At 66.5% G+C, this 15,723-nt stretch overlaps 3 protein-coding genes across 3 annotated transcripts; 2 read left to right on the top strand and 1 right to left on the bottom strand.

The window, feature by feature from the left end:
* The first annotated feature begins 390 nt into the window (after positions 1 to 390).
* On the top strand, positions 391 to 2,810 carry GLYATL3 (glycine-N-acyltransferase like 3). The gene is made up of 5 exons (XM_074918566.1): positions 391 to 468; positions 1,291 to 1,398; positions 1,511 to 1,631; positions 2,173 to 2,293; positions 2,390 to 2,810. The coding sequence occupies exons 1-5, from the start codon at positions 391 to 393 to the stop codon at positions 2,808 to 2,810; spliced, it is 849 nt and encodes a 282-aa protein (XP_074774667.1).
* Positions 2,811 to 3,552: 742 nt separating this feature from the next.
* On the top strand, positions 3,553 to 4,408 carry POLD4 (DNA polymerase delta 4, accessory subunit). The gene is made up of 3 exons (XM_074918570.1): positions 3,553 to 3,849; positions 3,941 to 4,052; positions 4,221 to 4,408. The coding sequence occupies exons 1-3, from the start codon at positions 3,645 to 3,647 to the stop codon at positions 4,243 to 4,245; spliced, it is 342 nt and encodes a 113-aa protein (XP_074774671.1). The 5' UTR covers positions 3,553 to 3,644; the 3' UTR covers positions 4,246 to 4,408.
* Positions 4,409 to 8,734: 4,326 nt separating this feature from the next.
* On the bottom strand, positions 8,735 to 15,300 carry SSH3 (slingshot protein phosphatase 3). The gene is made up of 14 exons (XM_074918563.1): positions 15,226 to 15,300; positions 14,171 to 14,208; positions 13,765 to 13,930; positions 13,081 to 13,199; positions 12,944 to 13,015; positions 12,746 to 12,811; positions 11,938 to 12,126; positions 11,474 to 11,567; positions 11,257 to 11,385; positions 11,137 to 11,183; positions 10,454 to 10,600; positions 9,639 to 9,839; positions 9,154 to 9,424; positions 8,735 to 9,043 (listed from the first exon to the last, which is right to left on the bottom strand). The coding sequence occupies exons 1-14, from the start codon at positions 15,274 to 15,276 to the stop codon at positions 8,840 to 8,842; spliced, it is 1,794 nt and encodes a 597-aa protein (XP_074774664.1). The 5' UTR covers positions 15,277 to 15,300; the 3' UTR covers positions 8,735 to 8,839.
* Positions 15,301 to 15,723: the final 423 nt, after the last annotated feature.

The raw sequence follows: 15,723 nt of genomic DNA, 5'->3' as shown, positions 1-15,723 counted from the left end.
GGCAGTGGGGTGCTGGCGGCTGTGGGTCAGGGTGTCCCAGTCGAGCACACGTCCCCAGGAGGCCGTAGAGTGGGGCAGGGCTGGCCCCACGCCCGGTGCCTGGCGGAACGGATGGACCCTGCCCGCTGCCCCCGTATGGGGCCACCGCCCCAGGGCAGGGGACACTCGCTGGCCCGTGACAGCCGGTGGCAGCCCTGGGACCCGCCAGCGTCATTGCCAGCCCCACAGAACCAGGCAGCAGCTGGTGTCACCGCCTGCCCCACGGTCCCCAGGGCTGCTGCAGGGTGAGTGCTGGAGGGCTTGGGGACAGGGACAGGGATGGGGACAGGGACAGGGTCCCCCCGTCAGGGGTCTTTGTCCCTGTGTTATTGTAGGGTCTCTCGCAGGACCATGCTGATCCTGACATGCCCGGCCCAGCTGCAGCGCCTGGAGGGGGCCCTGCGGAGGAGCCTGCCCCTCACCCTGCCGGTGACGGGAACCCCGCTGTCACCCCTGCCCTGTGCCACGATGGGGACCCCAGTGTCACCCCCTGTCCCCTGTCACGATGGGGACCCTGCTGTCACCCTTGCCCTGTGCCACAATGGGGACCCCTCTGTCACTCTGTCCCGTTCTACAATGGGGACCCCGCTGTCACCCTGTCCCGTGTCATGATGGGGACCCTGCTGTCACCCTGTCCCGTGTCACGATGGGGATCCCAGTGTCACCCCCTGCCCCGTGCCATGGTGGGGACCCCAATGTCACCCCATCCCTTGCTGTGACAGGGACCCCAGTGTCAGCCCCCTCTCTCCTCAGTGATGAGGTCCCCAGTGTCACCTCCCTGCCCTCACCCCACAGGGACCCCAGTGTCACCCTGTGTGTCCCCCCCCTACGGGTGTCCCAAGTCCAGGACATGTCACCGCCCAACCCCGGGTCTGGCTCTAAAACCCACCTATCCCAGCCCTGCCCTGGCCAATCCCAGCCTAGTTTGATCCCGAGTCAGCCAATCCCCTTCCAGGCCCACACAAATCAGCCAATCCCCTCCCAGACCCTCATGCAAGCTGCCCAATCCCAACCCAGGCAAGGTGCAAGGCCACCAATCCCAAACTTCCGCCTTGCCCCGCCCCACTCTGGCCATGCCCACTTCACCTAGCTCCACCCACTTGTGGGCAACCTGGCATTAGGCACCGCCCCCTCCGCCTTCACCCCACCAGGGCCTATGGGGTGGCCAGGGCAGGGTGCTGTGGGGAGCCCCGGGGAGCCCCAAATCTGCCCCCCACAGCCCCCCATAGCTCTGACCCCCTTTTCCTGCAGGTTCACGGGGCCGTGATGAACATAAACCGGGGGAACCCGGGGGAGTTCGAGGTCGTGGTGGACTCGTGGCCCGAGTTCGGTGCCGTGTTGGCGAGGCACAGCGGAGAGGTGGCCGGCGGGGATGGGGATCACTGCTGGGGGACGGGGGGAGGTGACACACACACACACGGTGGCCTGGCATGTGCCCGGTGGGCTCAGGGCACCCATGGGTGCCCCGCAGATGCCGGTGGATGACTGCTACAGGAACACGTTTGCAGCTTTCTACCGGGATGTGGGCGCTTACCGGGGGCTGCTGGAGACCCCCGGCTGCCTGCGCTGGGACACCGCCTTCCACATCATCGGTGGTTCTGGGGGGGAGCCGGGCAGTACTGGGGAGCACTGGGAGTGTGGGACACTGGGGAGAACATTGGTGGTATGGGAGTAGGGAATTGGAGGCACTGGTGGAAGGAACTGGGGGTGCTGGGGGATGCTGGAGGATGCAGGCATTTGGGTGCTGGGGGGCACTGGGGAGTATTGGGGGCATGACTGGGTGCACCGGGGGCATAGGGATTTGATGGGTGCTGTTACAGGGGAGTACTGGGGCTGGACTTGGGGTGCTGGGGGGCACTGGGGGCAGAGGTGAGGTTGGGGGACCACTGGGGAGCATTGTGGTTGGATTGGGGGTGCTGGGGGGGCACTGGGGGCAAGAATTGGGGTGCTACGCACACTGGGGGGTGGGAATTGGGCTACTGGAGATAGAGACTGAGTTTGTGAGTGGCCCCGGGGGCAGTGGGGAGGGCAGAGCTGGCATGCTGGGGTCAGAAAGAGGGGGGGCCAGGGGCAGGAATGGGGGGTGCTGGAGGAGCAGGTGTCCCCTCCCTCCCCTGACAGCACTGTCCCCAGGATTGCAAGAGGAGGTGGCCAAGGTGTCACAGGCCATCGCGGGGACCAAGGGGGTCGAGCTGGAGGTCTCTGAGTACTACACCTACCTACACCCTGACCCCAGCACCATGCCCGAGCCCCGGTGAGCACTCCTGAAAATAACAAAAGACCAATAAAACCCCCCAAAAAACAGCCCGGCACAGGGGCAGCCCCCGCTGATGGCCGACCCTCTCCATAGGCTGGACCCCAGTGTGCGGGTGGGCTCACTGAGCCCGTCGCACGTGGATCTGCTGAACGAAACGTGGCCCTACGGGGGTAACAGCCGGAGCCGGCGGTACCTGGCAGAGCTCTTACGGTGTTTCCCCAACATCTGCCTGCAGGACGGGGCTGGGCAGCCCCTCTCCTGGTGTCTGACCGATCATTTCGGGACAGGGGCCCACGGCTACACCTTGCCAGCGCACCGCCGGCGTGGCCACATGCAGGCCCTGATGGTCCTGGCTGCACGGCGGGCGCAGGCCCGTGGCTTCTTCGCCTTTGGACACACGGCCACGGGCAACCGGCCCATGCAGCGGCTGCAGGAGGAGTTGGGCCACCAGCGGTTGCCGGGGCTTTGCCGCTTCATCCTGCACAACCCCGGCCTGGGCAGGGCCGGGCCCTGAGCCCCCCACACCGTGTTGTGTCCCCTTCCCGGGGCAGGGAAGTCGCCATGTTGTGGAGCAAAGAGAAAAAAGCAAAACCAAAGAGTGTTTGTGGACTCTCTGATGGCTGCTGTATCAGTTTTCTTGCACCTGGCTTGGCACTGGCCGTTACAGCCGTGACACGGTTTGGTGGCTCAGGCGGTGTGGTGTCATCGCTGAGGGACGCAGCTGTGTCCCCAGGGCGTCGTCCTGTCCCTCTGTGCCCGTGCAGCCCTGCCTCAGCTATTCTCCCCACCACCACCACACCGACCCCCCCAGGGAGGGCTAAGAAGCCTCAGGCAAATCTGCTGGTGGCACCTGCCGTGTCCCACCCCCCCTCGGGACAGTGTCACCACGGCTGGGGGGGGGGACAGGCAGACACAGCACCTGTGGGTCACTGGCTGTGCTTCCCTTTGGGGGACACACAACAGCCAGAGGGCCGTGAGGGACTGAAGGTGACGGCTGCACGGTGTGAGTCATGGCTTGTGGGGGTGAGGGGACGGTCAGAGGGGGCGACAGGGTCCAGGGTGACGGGGACCACTGTAGGGGTGAGTGTCCAGGGTGGTGGGGACACCCCGGGGGGGTGACAGTGCCCAGGGTGACAGGGACAACTGCAGGGGTGACAGTGCCCGGGGGGACGGGGAACGGCCGGGATGGGGGTGGCAGCGACCGGGGCCCCCGAGCGCAGCCCAGCCCAGCCCAGCCCGGTCCCGCCGCTTCCGCCCGGGCAGGGGCGGGCCGGGCCGGCGCCCGTTTCCCGGCAGCCGCGGGGCCGCCGCCGCTCGCCCCGCCCGAGCCGCGCTCTCCCGCAGCTCCATGGACACCCCCCGGCGCATCACCGACTCCTTCCCGCGGCGGCGACGGCGACCCCCGGGCACGGTCAAGGGCAAGAGCTGCCCCCGGGCCCAGCCCCGCGCCCCCCCGCCCGCCGAGGCGCCCCCGCCGCCGCCCCCCCCGGCCCAGGCCCTCCTGGAGATGCTGCGGCGCTTCGACCTCGCTTGGGAGTACGGACCCTGCACCGGTGAGACCCCCCCGTGTGTGTGTGCCCCCCCAAACCCGGTTCCCCCGGTGCCCCCCCGCCGCGGCCTCGCTGACCCCGTCCCCCCCCGCAGGGATCACCCGCCTGCAGCGGTGGGAGCGGGCGGAGGCGCTGGGGCTGAGCCCCCCCGGCCCCGTACGCGACGCCCTCCTGGAGCACCGGGACAACCCCGATGTCACCTACAGGTGGGTGTGGGATGGCGGGGGGGGGGGGCGGACACCGAGCACCCCCTTTTCTCTCCCGGTGCTCCCCCCACACACACCCTGACGGTGTGGGGGTATCCTTCCCACCGCCGACAAGGGGTGGGGGGCACCGGGCACCCAATGACACCACCCTCCCCCTGTGCCCCACAGCCTCTGGCATGAGTACGAGCTCTGAGCCGCTGCACCCCACGCTGGAGCGAGGAATTGGGGGGCCCCCCTACCTCCCCCTCCCCGTGCTTGCAGCCCCCCCCCCCCCCCCCGGCCTGTCCGCAGCCGTGCCGCAGCCCGGGGGCACCGGGCGGATTAAAGGCTGATGTGAGTGAAGGAGGGGGGCTGCCGCGTGCTGTGTGGGGGGCACCCCGAGGGTGGGAGATGAAGGGGCATTGGGGGGAGGGCAAAGGTCTGTACCGGCCCCCCCCCCCCCCCCCCCCCCCCCGAGAGACCCAGGCAGGTTGTCTGGTCATGCAGTTTAATTCAAGGGGGCTGTGTCACCCCACAGTGTCCCTGCACAATGCCCTCTGCTCCCCCCTGCCCCAGATCCCCCCCCTCTGGTACGGAGCAGACAGCAATCCCTCTGCCCCTCAGATCCCCTTGCTCTGGGGCAGACAGGCATCACTGTTGCCTGTAGCTCCCCCTCATTACAGGGGTGCCCCTTTTGGTGGGTGGGGGCACCGGGGCTGGGCAACAACGATGGAGAAGCAGGAGGGTGAGCTGGGGTGGGAGTTGCAGGGCTGGGGGGCAGGCAGCGGTGGGGGAGCAGAGTTAACGGGATCAGGAGCTGGCTTCCCAGGGAGCAGAGACAGACAGACAGCGTCAGGGACCATGGCAGGGCCAGGTTTCTGGCTCAGATGCCCAGCAGAGCCAGTGCCCAGAGCCTGGCCCACCCTGTGCCTGCTGCACCCCCTCCCATGCCAGTAGCAGGGGATTCGTTCTTACCACAGGGATGGAGAGAGAATGATGGGGTCCCCGGGTTAGGGTGTCCCCCCTAAAGGTGAGCCATGGCTGGGGAAGCATAGGAGAGCAGCAGAGATCTGTCCCACAGCAAGCATGACAGAGAGGGGACACAGGAAGGGACATGGGATACCCCACAGTAGGCTGAGGGGACAGGAGAGAGGTCACCTCACCAGGCACAGAAAGGGTGGGGGGACCTGGTGAACCCAGATCTAGAAGCCAGTGCTGTGAGGACTCCCAGTAATACCAGGGAGACTAGCTAAACTGGGAGAGAGGAGCCCTTCGGATAGCGAGCAGCAGTGTAGACACGGCACTGGTACCTGAGAGGGCAACGCTGTTGGTTTGTCCTTCGTCTTCTGCACCTGGAGAAAATCAAAGAGGAGCCATGATGCGAGTCACTGCCCATCTGGGTGCCCACAGGACTGGCACAGAGCGGGCAATGCCACCTGCCCCCTCCCTGGCCAGCGCTGCCCGTACCCCAGGGTAACAGCAGGGAGGGAGCGGGGCCAACGGGGCTGGATAGCCGGGGACAGAGGCGTCCCCAGGCTGGCAGGGGCTTGGTTGGAGCACACCGTTGTTGGTCAGTGTGGGTGGGGGGGCTTATTGGGAGCATGGGTGGGGGTCACAGGGGGGCAGGAGGGGAGTTCAGGTGTCCCTGTGCCCACAAGTACATCTTCTGCTTGTGTACTCCCGGGTGACACTGAAATGTGGCATTTCCAGTACCTGCCCCCCATCATCCCCGCCTGCAGCACGCAGACTGTGTAACGTGCCGCTGCACCCTGTGATCCTCTCAGGGATTGGGGGGGCTGTGGGGGCTCACCTCTAGACCACAGTGCTCCTGCCTGTCTCCAGCCTCCAGCAGCATCATGAAGTTGCAGGCGGGGTTTCTCCTCCACATCCATGACCACAGCAAGAATCCCATATAAAGCTGAGGTTACCTAGGTAGTAATAGCAAAACCATCAAATTTGGGTATGGGTGAAACAAAACTAGGACTTGTGCAGAAAAAGTAATTTGGAGCAGGTTGTTTGGGTGGAGAAATGAAGGTGAAAGGGTAGCAAAAAGGGCCCAGAAATGGAAAAAATTGAGGATAAGGTACAAAATCAAGTAAAGGTCAGCACAGGGCGGGGGTGTCTTCTGATATTAGGGGTGCAGATGACTCCGGATTGTGCTGTCAACCTGCAGAGCCAGGCCTGGCAGGCACAGCCCCCTGCAGGCTATCGGGACTCCGATGGGACCTTACCCCACCCCAGGCGTTGGGACAAATGTAGAGCTGTTGTTCAACAGCAGTCCTGTGGGATTCATAAGATTTAAGAGCTGTAATTAGTAGCTTTGCGGTGTGCAGAATCATATAATCATAAATTAATAATAGGATGTCTGTTAATTATTTAGGTTATTGATTATTTAATTTATTAGCTATGTTGCTTAATCAATAAAATGAATCGGTTATATCCCAAGCCTGCAATCGAGCCGTGCACTGATGATGCCCTTTTGGCCTGTCTGGCAGTGACTGTCACAAAATCTGGAGGCCAGGACCCAGGTTTGGGGTGGGGGGAATGAGGGAGGTTTCCAGGCTCCTTGCAGTGGCAGAGGGTAGAGGGAGGGAGGTAGTAAAATCCCCCGCAAAGAGCACCCAAAGGCATGTGGATGGTGATCACGAAGACCCTAACCCATGGGAAAGGCTTCAAGAAGAAACAGGGTCTGTTTTATCTCCAGAAAACACAGGCAGGAGGCTCTGCACGGCAGTGCTGTCCTCCCCCTCCCTCCATCCCAGGGCCTGTATCTCCCTTCTCTCCCATGTGCCCCCATGGGAAGGGGGTGTTTGAAGAGACTGATGGCATTTCCCCCACTACAGAGCCCAGGTTGCTGCCATGCCCAGCTCCTTTGCTGCGGGCGCCTTGCACTGCCCCATCCACAGGGGTGGTTGTGAGACGTGACTGATGGAGCCGAGCAAAGGTCGGGCTGCCGGCAGAGCTCAGCAGTGCAAGTCAGGTCTTTCCTGCTGGGCCACAAACCAAGGAGAGCTCTGGCCACACTCCAGCAGCTCTCTAGGTGCAGAGTCCCAAGCCGGGGGGCGGTGCCCTGGTCAGGGGAAGGGGAAGACTCTGGGATGACTCCCAGCCAGAGCAACAGCCCCAGCAGACGGAGAGCAACAGCCTCAGAACAGGCTCCAGTCAGGACACCTTTCCTCAACACAGGCAGAGGTGATGTTGTGAGAGGAACATGCTTTTAGAAAACTTTTTTTGTCTTAGGATATTATTAATGGCAGGAATAATTAATAAATATTGTTTTATAGGTTTAATTAATAGAGTACAGGTGTTCTAGGAACAATACTGACAGTTCAGTGCTCATTTGTCCCCTGTACAACCCTCATCAGGGCTGGCTTAAAACCCACTCAGGCTGAATTACTAAAATTAATCTTGGGTATTAAGTTTTAGTCATAACAAAAGATAAGCAATAAATGATTAATTTAGGGTAAGCAATTTAGAAAGGCTAGGTAATGAAAAGCTAGACATAGATTAAGTATATGTTAAATAGAACATTTTGAGTCATTTCTCAGAAATTCAACAGTGAATTATGATGGCCCTACTCTGAGTTGTTTTTAAAGCAAACCTAGAGATACCCAGAGTCTGGTGAAATCCTTTAACAATGTGCGACCTAGCTCCATGTGGGGCTCCAACTCAGCGCTTCCAGCCTCAAGAGGATCCCCGATTCATGGTTTTGCTCTCCCAGCCCAGGGCTGGCTGTGCCCTCCCGGGTGTCAGGGCAGCCGGGTGTGGGGCCTGCCCTCACCTGTAGGCCAGGGTCATGCACTGGGAGAGCTTGGTGAGGGAGGTGGTGATGCTGAGGACGCTGCAGGCGCCACGGCAGTAGGTCTGGCGGGTGCCTCCTCCACCGTGCTGAAGTGGCAGTGGCAGGCCCCTGTCCCTGCCCGGGCCTGGCTCCCGCTGCTGCCGCCGGGCCTGCCCCTGCCCCCCGCTGCTGCTACGTATGATCCGGGGGAGCACCATGGCAGGGGATCACCCCCTGCCATCTCCCTAGCGCCCGGCCTGCCCCGCCGCTTCGGTCACTGCGGGCTGCCGCCTCCCTGCGCCGCCTCACTCCTCCGCTGCCGGTCCCCAGGGCCTGCCCCGGTCCCGGTCCCGCGGCGCGGCCTAGGCCGCTGGGCCGAGGGAGGCCTGCGCCCGTCTCCCATAGCAACCAGGAAGGAGCCGCTCGCCCGCGCAAGCCCCACCCGCAAGGGATGCTGGGCGTTGTAGTTCCGCTCCCGACTCCACGGCGCATGCGCTATCCCCCCGCCCAGGGAATACCGGGGACGGTAGTTCCCTTCCGCCCCGCGGCGCATGCGTGCTCCTCCTCACCCGCCTCACAAGATGGCGCCTGAGCTTCGTGGTGTCAGATCGGGGCCTCGTGTCCCGCGGCAGGGGTGTGACACCCATCCCCACCCACACCCCTGGGAGACGCCCTGCTGCTCACTTGTTCACTCTGGCCCCTACTGATGGCTACCAAAGCACTGGCTGATGCCCCCGCAGCTGAGCAAGGCCTCACAGGAGGCCCCACGCTTGTCCCTGCCGCCCACAAAGCCACACCCGGGCAGGACCCACGCCAGGGGCAGCCATTTCCACTCTTTAATTCTCAGTGCTGGCGTGGTGAGGAGCGGCAGTGGCGGGGGGGGGGGGGGGGGAGGGTGAGGCTGGGCCGCCTCTGCCCCTCCCCAAGTGCAGGCAGAGTGTGTGTGTGGGTCGAGGGGACGTGCCGGCTCTCTGGCCACACCTCCAGCAGGCCTAGGCCCCGCCCCTTCCCCAGGCCCGCCCCCGTGTTAGGGGGCAGGGGGCAGGGTGGACGGGTGTGGGGGGGCGGAGTCACCACCGGAGGTGGAGAGGGTGTGGCCGGATGTGGGGGCGTGGTCACAGGCGGGGGCGGGGCCTCCATCCAGGCTGTCTTGGCGTGGCACGTGCCGGGGCCGGGACGAGGGGCGTGTCCTCGGGGGGGAACCTCCCGGCTCCTCCGTGGCCGGGAACACCTGCGGACACACACACACACACACACACACACACACACACAGAGCGCAGGGGGGGCTCAGCCACCGCCGCGACCCCGCAGACCATCCCCCCGGCTCTGCCCCACGCTCACCTCCCCGTCGAGGGGCTCCCCCGGCAGCTCGGGGGGCTCGGGGGGCTCCAGCAGGCTGATGCTCCGCATGACGGCGCAGAGGGAGATGCGGGGGCGCCGGGAGGCCCCCAAAAGCCCCGGCCCGCTCGTCTCCTCGGGGGGCTGTGGGGATGGGGCCGGGGAGAGGCCCCCCTCACCTCCCGGGGTGACTTCTGGGCCCTCCTCGGGCTGGGCTGCCCCTTCCCCCGCCGCCGCCGCTGCCGCCCTGGGCTCCCACAGGCTGCTGTGCCGGCTGCCACACCCGTCCGTCAGCAGATGGCCCCGCCCCACGCGCGGAGCCACGCCCCCTCCGCAACAGGCTCCACCCACCCACACCGGGAGGGGGCGTGGCCGCGCTAGGCCCCACCCACACAGTCCCACAACCACCTTGGAGAGGGGCGTGGTCACAGCAGGTCCCTCCCTCTCCTGCCCGAAAGGGGCGTGTCCCCACCCCTTGCCCCGCCCACCTGGCCCGCAGGATGCCCTGGTAGAAGTCCAGCTGGCGCATGAAGCCGGGGTTGGGCAGGACGCCGGGGCGGCAGTGCCGGACGTGCCGCAGCGCCCGCTCCAGGGGCCACCCGAACTCCTTCATGGCGTAGGCCAGCACCGTGGCCGCCGAGCGGCTCAGCCCCATGCGGCAGTGCACTAGCGCTCGGCCCCCGCAGGCCCTGCGGCAAAACACACCCCACACACCCTGGGCGTTGCCACCGAGCTCCCCAGGTGGCACGGGGACACCCCGCTGTCCCTGAGACCCCACTTCACAAGGGCCCTCCTACCCTGAGGGCAGCAGGGGCCCCAGTGTCTCCAAGGACGCCATGTCCCAGAGCTCCCCATGTCCCAGGTCCCCTTGTGTCCTCAGGACTCCTCATGTCCCCTGTGCCTCATGGCTGTGTCTCCAGGGACCCCATGTCCCCAGTGCTCCCCATGTCCCCAAGGACTCCCATGCCCCAGGGCCCCCCAGTGTCCACAGACACTCAATGCCCCAGAGCCCCCAGTGTTTCCAGTGTCCCCAGAGCTCCCCGTGTCCCCAAAGACCCCATGTCCCAGGTCTCCCTGTACCCCCAGGGCTGCCCGTGTCCCCAAGGACTCCATGTCCCAAACGTCCTTGTGTTCCCAGGGCCCCCCCATTGTCCACAGACACTCAATGCCCCCCATCACCTCGGTCATCAAGACGCCTCCCCACATACCCCCACCCCATGTCCCCTCACCCAGCCTGTCACTGGCTCCAGCCCCTCCATGCCCCCCCTGGCCCCGTGCCCTGGGGCTGCCCTGCCCCACTGACCGGACTCGGGAGAGGAAGAGGAAGGTGTCGTTCCAGTGGGGCAGGAGCTGGGCCGTCTCCTCATCGTACACCCGCACGTTCATGTACGTGAACAGCGCCGGGAAGAAATTGTCGATCTCCCGTGCCACGTTCAGGATGTGGGTGACCCTGTGGCGCCGTGGGCAGGGGGGACACCACCAGTGCACAGGGTTGGGGCTCTGCCTGTGCCCCACAGCGTCCCCCGTGCCACAGCCCTGAAGCACCCACCCCGCCGAGTGTCCCCATACCCACCCCACCGGGCCAGCTCGTGATGACATCACACCTGCATTGCCATGACACTCCATGATGACCCTGTGCCCACCCCACTAGGACACCCCAAATGACCCTGTGCCATCCCACCATGACACCCCAGATAGGCCTGTGCCACCCCATTGTGGCAACCCGTGGTGGTCCCATGCCCACCCCACATGACCTCATGCCACCCCATAGTGACACCCCAGGATGACCCCATGCCCACCCCACCGTGCCCACCTATAACGGCCCCATGCCACCGCACCATGACCCTATGCCACCCCATGATGCCACCCCATGATGGCTCCATGTCCACCCCACCATGACCCCCAGACAACCCCATGCCCACCCATAATGAGCCCATGCCACCCCACCGTGACCCCCCAGATGAGCCCATGCTGCCCCACGCTCACCGGTTCTGCTGCAGCTCCTCCAGGTTGGCCGCATTCCACTCAGAGCCCTGTGTGGTGGCAGCGGTGAGGGGTGGGGACAGCCCTGCCCGCCCTGCCCGCCCTGCCCGTCCCGCTGCCCACCAGGTAGAGGTGCGGGAAGACACGGGAGGGACGGTCCATCTGCGCCAGCACCAGCAGCATCTCGTTGTCGATGAAGTCCTTGTGCTGGGCCAGGCTGTGCCCCGTGCGCCGCTCCAGCTCCTCCCGCACCTGGGTGAGGGATGACCCTGTGCCCTGCCCGCTCCTGCCTGCCCCTGCCTGCGAGCCAGGCCCTCAGCTCCTGCCCACCGCCACCCACCTCCTTGGAGGTGACACTCTCCAGGTCAGCGCTGGCCATCACGTCCCGCAGCAGCGCCCGCACCGCCTGCTCCGACAGTTCCGGCGCCGCCGGCCTGGCACCCGTGTCACCCTGTCATGGTGGGCCCCACCCTGCCCAGGCCCCGCCTCCTCCGCTCCCAAACCCCTCCCCTAAACACAAGCCCCCACCTCCCCACAGCGCTCCCCAGACTGGAAGCTCCACCCCCTCCCTTGATGCCCCACCTACTTCCTTTAAGCCCCACCCACTTCCTTTAAGCCCCACCCTCACCCAGACAACTCCCGCCCCTCCATTAACTCCACCCTCCAAGCACAGCCACACCCAATTGTCCCACCCCTTTCCCACAAACCCCGCCCCTCCACCCCACCCTGACGCTCCCCAGCCCAGGAGAAGTGCCTGAGTGGCCAGCAGGCTGGGAGGGGGAGGGGCATGGGGGTGGAGCATACCGGAGGGGCGTGGGCGAGGCGGGACGGACGGACTCGAGGTCGGCCATGGCCAACCACTCATTGAGGCAGCTCTGTTCCGAGGCCAACGCCGCCGCGTAGCCGCGGGCCCAGGCCAGCGCCGGCCCCCCGGGGATGTGCCCGCCGCGGGACGCCTCCTCGCAGGCGCGGTGCAGCTCCTGCAGCACGGCCCTGCCGCACAACACCTGCCACCACCGCCCCGGCACGTGCCCGCGTCTCCTCCCCACCGCCACGGCCGGGGCACCCCACCGGGGCAGCACCAGTGTCCCCCCAGCATGTGGGTGGCACCTCCTATCTCCCGCTGGCAAAGCTGGGTGGCCCATGGCCGTGCCCAAACTGCCCCTCACAATGGTCCCCCGTTCCCACCACCGTGCCCAGTGCACGTATGTCCGTGTCCTGGCTGTGCCCATGGTGCTGCCCACATCCTCCATAACCCTGGTGGTGCCCACGTCCCCCATGGTCATGGCGGGGCCCACTCCCCCCGTGCCCACAGCCGTGCCCCCATCTGTGCCCATGCTGGCACCAACATCCCCCATGTCCATGGCAGTGCCCACATCTGTGCCCACGGTGGTGGCAATGTCCCCCATAACCCTGGTGGTGCTCACGTCCCCCAAGGCCACGACGGTGTCCATGTCCCCTGTGCCCATGGTGGCACTGACATCCCCCCTGTCCGTGGCAGTGCCTACATCTCCTGTGCCCACGGTGGTGCCCGTGTCCCCTATGGCCATGACGGTGCCCATGGTGGTGCCCACGTCCCCTTCACCCGCAGCCACACCCAGGGCTCGCTCACCACATGGTCTGGACAGAGATGGGCTTGAAGATGCGGGTCTGTCCCCCCGATGTCACGCTGAACCCCCTGGGCACCACGGGGAGACGTGTGGGTCAGAGTGGGCACCTCAGCCCCACCCCTCACCACAGGCCCCCCCCAATCTCATGACCCCCACCCTTATAAGCCCCTCCCTTTTTCAGAAGCTCCACCCATACTTACCCATCACCGTCGAGGAAGACCTGGGTGTCGCTCCAGAGGGGCAGCACCATGCCCAGGGTGCAGCAGGTGGCCCTGGGGCAGGCAGAGGTCAGGGGGTGCGGCCGCCCCCCCACGCCCCCCCCCCCCGCCCCGCTCACCCCTCGTGGGTGAAGTCCACGCCCAGCAGCGCCGTCTCTCCCTCGGCTCCCGCCTCCTCGGGCCGCACCACCAGCAGGTACCGCACCCGCCGTGGCCGCGACGATTCCAGCCGCACCGCCTTGGGATGGGGGGAGCATGAGGGGTCCCCCTGCACCCCTGGGGGGCAGCACGGTGGGATCTGCCCCCCGGTGCCCGGGGAGCAGCAGCAAGCACACATCCCATCCCATACAGCTGGGCTGTGTCCCATCCCCATCCTGTCCCCACCCCATTCCATCCCCATCCTGACCCCATCCCATCCTATCGCATCCCCATCCTCATCGCGGCCTGCCCTGCACCATCGTCATCCTGTCCTCATCCCATCCTATCTCTATCCTCATCCTGTCCCATCCTGTCTCATCCCATCCTCATCCCATTCCCATACCCGTCCTTTCCTCATCCCCATCCCCATTCTGCCCCATCCCAATCCCACCCTGCCCCCTCCCACCCTCCTCCCGTCCCATCCTCATCCCCATCCTGTCCCCATCTAGATCCCATCCCCATTCCCTTCTCGTCCCTATCCCTGTCCCTATCCCTATTATGTCCCATCCCAATCCTGCTCTGTCCCATTCCACCCCCAACCTGTCCCCATCCCCTTCCCACCCCCACCATCCCTGTCCCCGTCCCCGGGGGTGGCCGTGTCCTACCAGCCGAATGGCATCTTGGGGACGCAGCAGCTGCATCATGAGCTGCAGGTGCTGCTCCTGCCGCCCCGGGGCCTGGCCGGGGGGTGCAGCCGGGGGGGGCTCGGCCTCCAGGGGCTCCTCCGCGGGCAGCAGCAGGGCAGCCCCCTTGACCATGACGAAGCTCTGCCTGGCGGGGGGGGGGAAGGCAGAAGGGTCCTGAGTGGGACGTGGGGGGCCCAGCCCACAGCAGGACCCGGCCTTGGCAGCTGGGGTACCCCCAGAGTTCTCCCCCGAGGATGGGGGGGGAGAGCTGGGGGGCTGGGGCAGCAGGGGGTGGGAGATGCTCCTCAGGGGGTAACTGTGTCCCCTCCCAACCCCAGTGACACCCTCCCCACACCCTTTCCGTGGCTTTGGGGCCCCTTCTCACCGCCGCTGCAGCTGCCTGCGCCTGGGCACATCTTCCTCCTGCAAAGCACAGTTGGGGTGAGTGTGGGGGGCAATGCCACGGGGAGACCATAACCCCAGGGCACGGAACATGCCCGGGGGAGCCCAGCAGACCCCCCCTGGCAAGTCCTGCAGCGGCACTGCGGGCCAAAGCCACCCTGTCAAACTGACACCCCCCCCAGCATCCTGGGGAGTGGAGGGGCCCTGGGAGGGGTCCCGCTGGGGAGGCAGAGCCCTGGGGACCGGCCCTGGGATGTCAGGGGAAGGTCCTGTGTCTGTGCGCCCCCCCCAACCCCCAAGCTGGGTGCTGCCCCCGGGGGAAGTGCTCGCAGGGGGGCCCTGGGCTGTGCACCCAGATAAGGCCCAGTGGTTACTGGAGGGGGTGGGGACGGGCGCTGGAGCACTGGTGACAGTGGGAGCAACCGGGAGCAACTGGGAACAATCCCCCCCCCCCCTCCCCCCAAACTACGAAGCAACTCCCAGCCGGGAGTAGAGGCGACCCCATCGCGTGCTGGGGGCAACTGGGCTCCCAGTAACCTCCCACCGGGAGCGACTGGAGGAGCCTTTTCCCCCCTGCACTGGGAGCAGCCGGGACAGTCCGTACCCCCGCCGCCGGGACCGCTGCCGGGAGCCCCCGTACCCCAGCGCCAGGAGCCCCCGGGACATTCCGGACCCCTCCCCACCCTCCGGGACCCCCCGGGACAGCCCGGACCGCCCCCCCCTCCGGGAGCCCCGTACCCTCCACCGGGAACCCCCGGGACAGCCCGTACCCCCCGCCGGGACCCCGCCGGGACATCCCGTACCCGCCCCTTCGCCGAGACCCGCCGGGGCAGCCCGTACCCCGCACCGGGAGCCCCCCGGGACATCCCGTACCCCCCGCTCTCCGCCGAACCCCCCCTCCGGCACAGCCGCGCTTCTCACCGGCTCTCCCGGACGAACCGGGACCTCCCGCCCACTCCCACCCCCTCCGCCCGGCAGCACCGGTGGGTCCCGGGCCGGGTGGCCCCGGTGGCGGTGCCGGTGCCGCCCCGCACTCACCGCGGGGCTCCCGGCGGACCCGGCCGCCCGCCGCACGGTGACCAGCGCCATGCCCCGCCGCGCCGCACCAGGAAGCGCCGCCGCCGCCTCTGCCCCGCCCGGACGGGAACGGGCACGATCCCGGGGACGGGCCCCGGCGACGGCACGGCCCGCGGCGGGACCCCCTCCGCCCCGACACCGGGACCACCGCCCCGGGAACCCCCGGATCGTCCTCCAACGGGAGCGGGACCTCCCCGAGAGGACTCCCCCCGCCCCCCGCCGCGACCCCCATCCGTGTTGCCCCTGGACCCCCTCCCCCCCCAATTCACCCTGCAGCCCCGGGGACCCCTCCACGAGGGGCAAACCCCCCGATCACGAGGGTGCCCAGCACCCCAGGACCGCCCCCTCCCTGGAGCTCCTCACCCTGGCACCACTCCGGGTCCCTTGGCCACGTCCCCCCCCCTCCTGCCCCGGGGCCCCGGCCCCCACCATGACCCCCTGCATCCAGCAACCCTCACC

Source organism: Athene noctua, chromosome 14 (genome assembly GCF_965140245.1).
Source record: "Athene noctua chromosome 14, bAthNoc1.hap1.1, whole genome shotgun sequence".
Classification (NCBI taxonomy): Eukaryota; Metazoa; Chordata; class Aves; order Strigiformes; family Strigidae; genus Athene; species Athene noctua.
The sequence above is the reverse complement of the archived record's forward strand: the minus strand, read 5'-3'. Positions and strand labels throughout refer to the sequence as shown.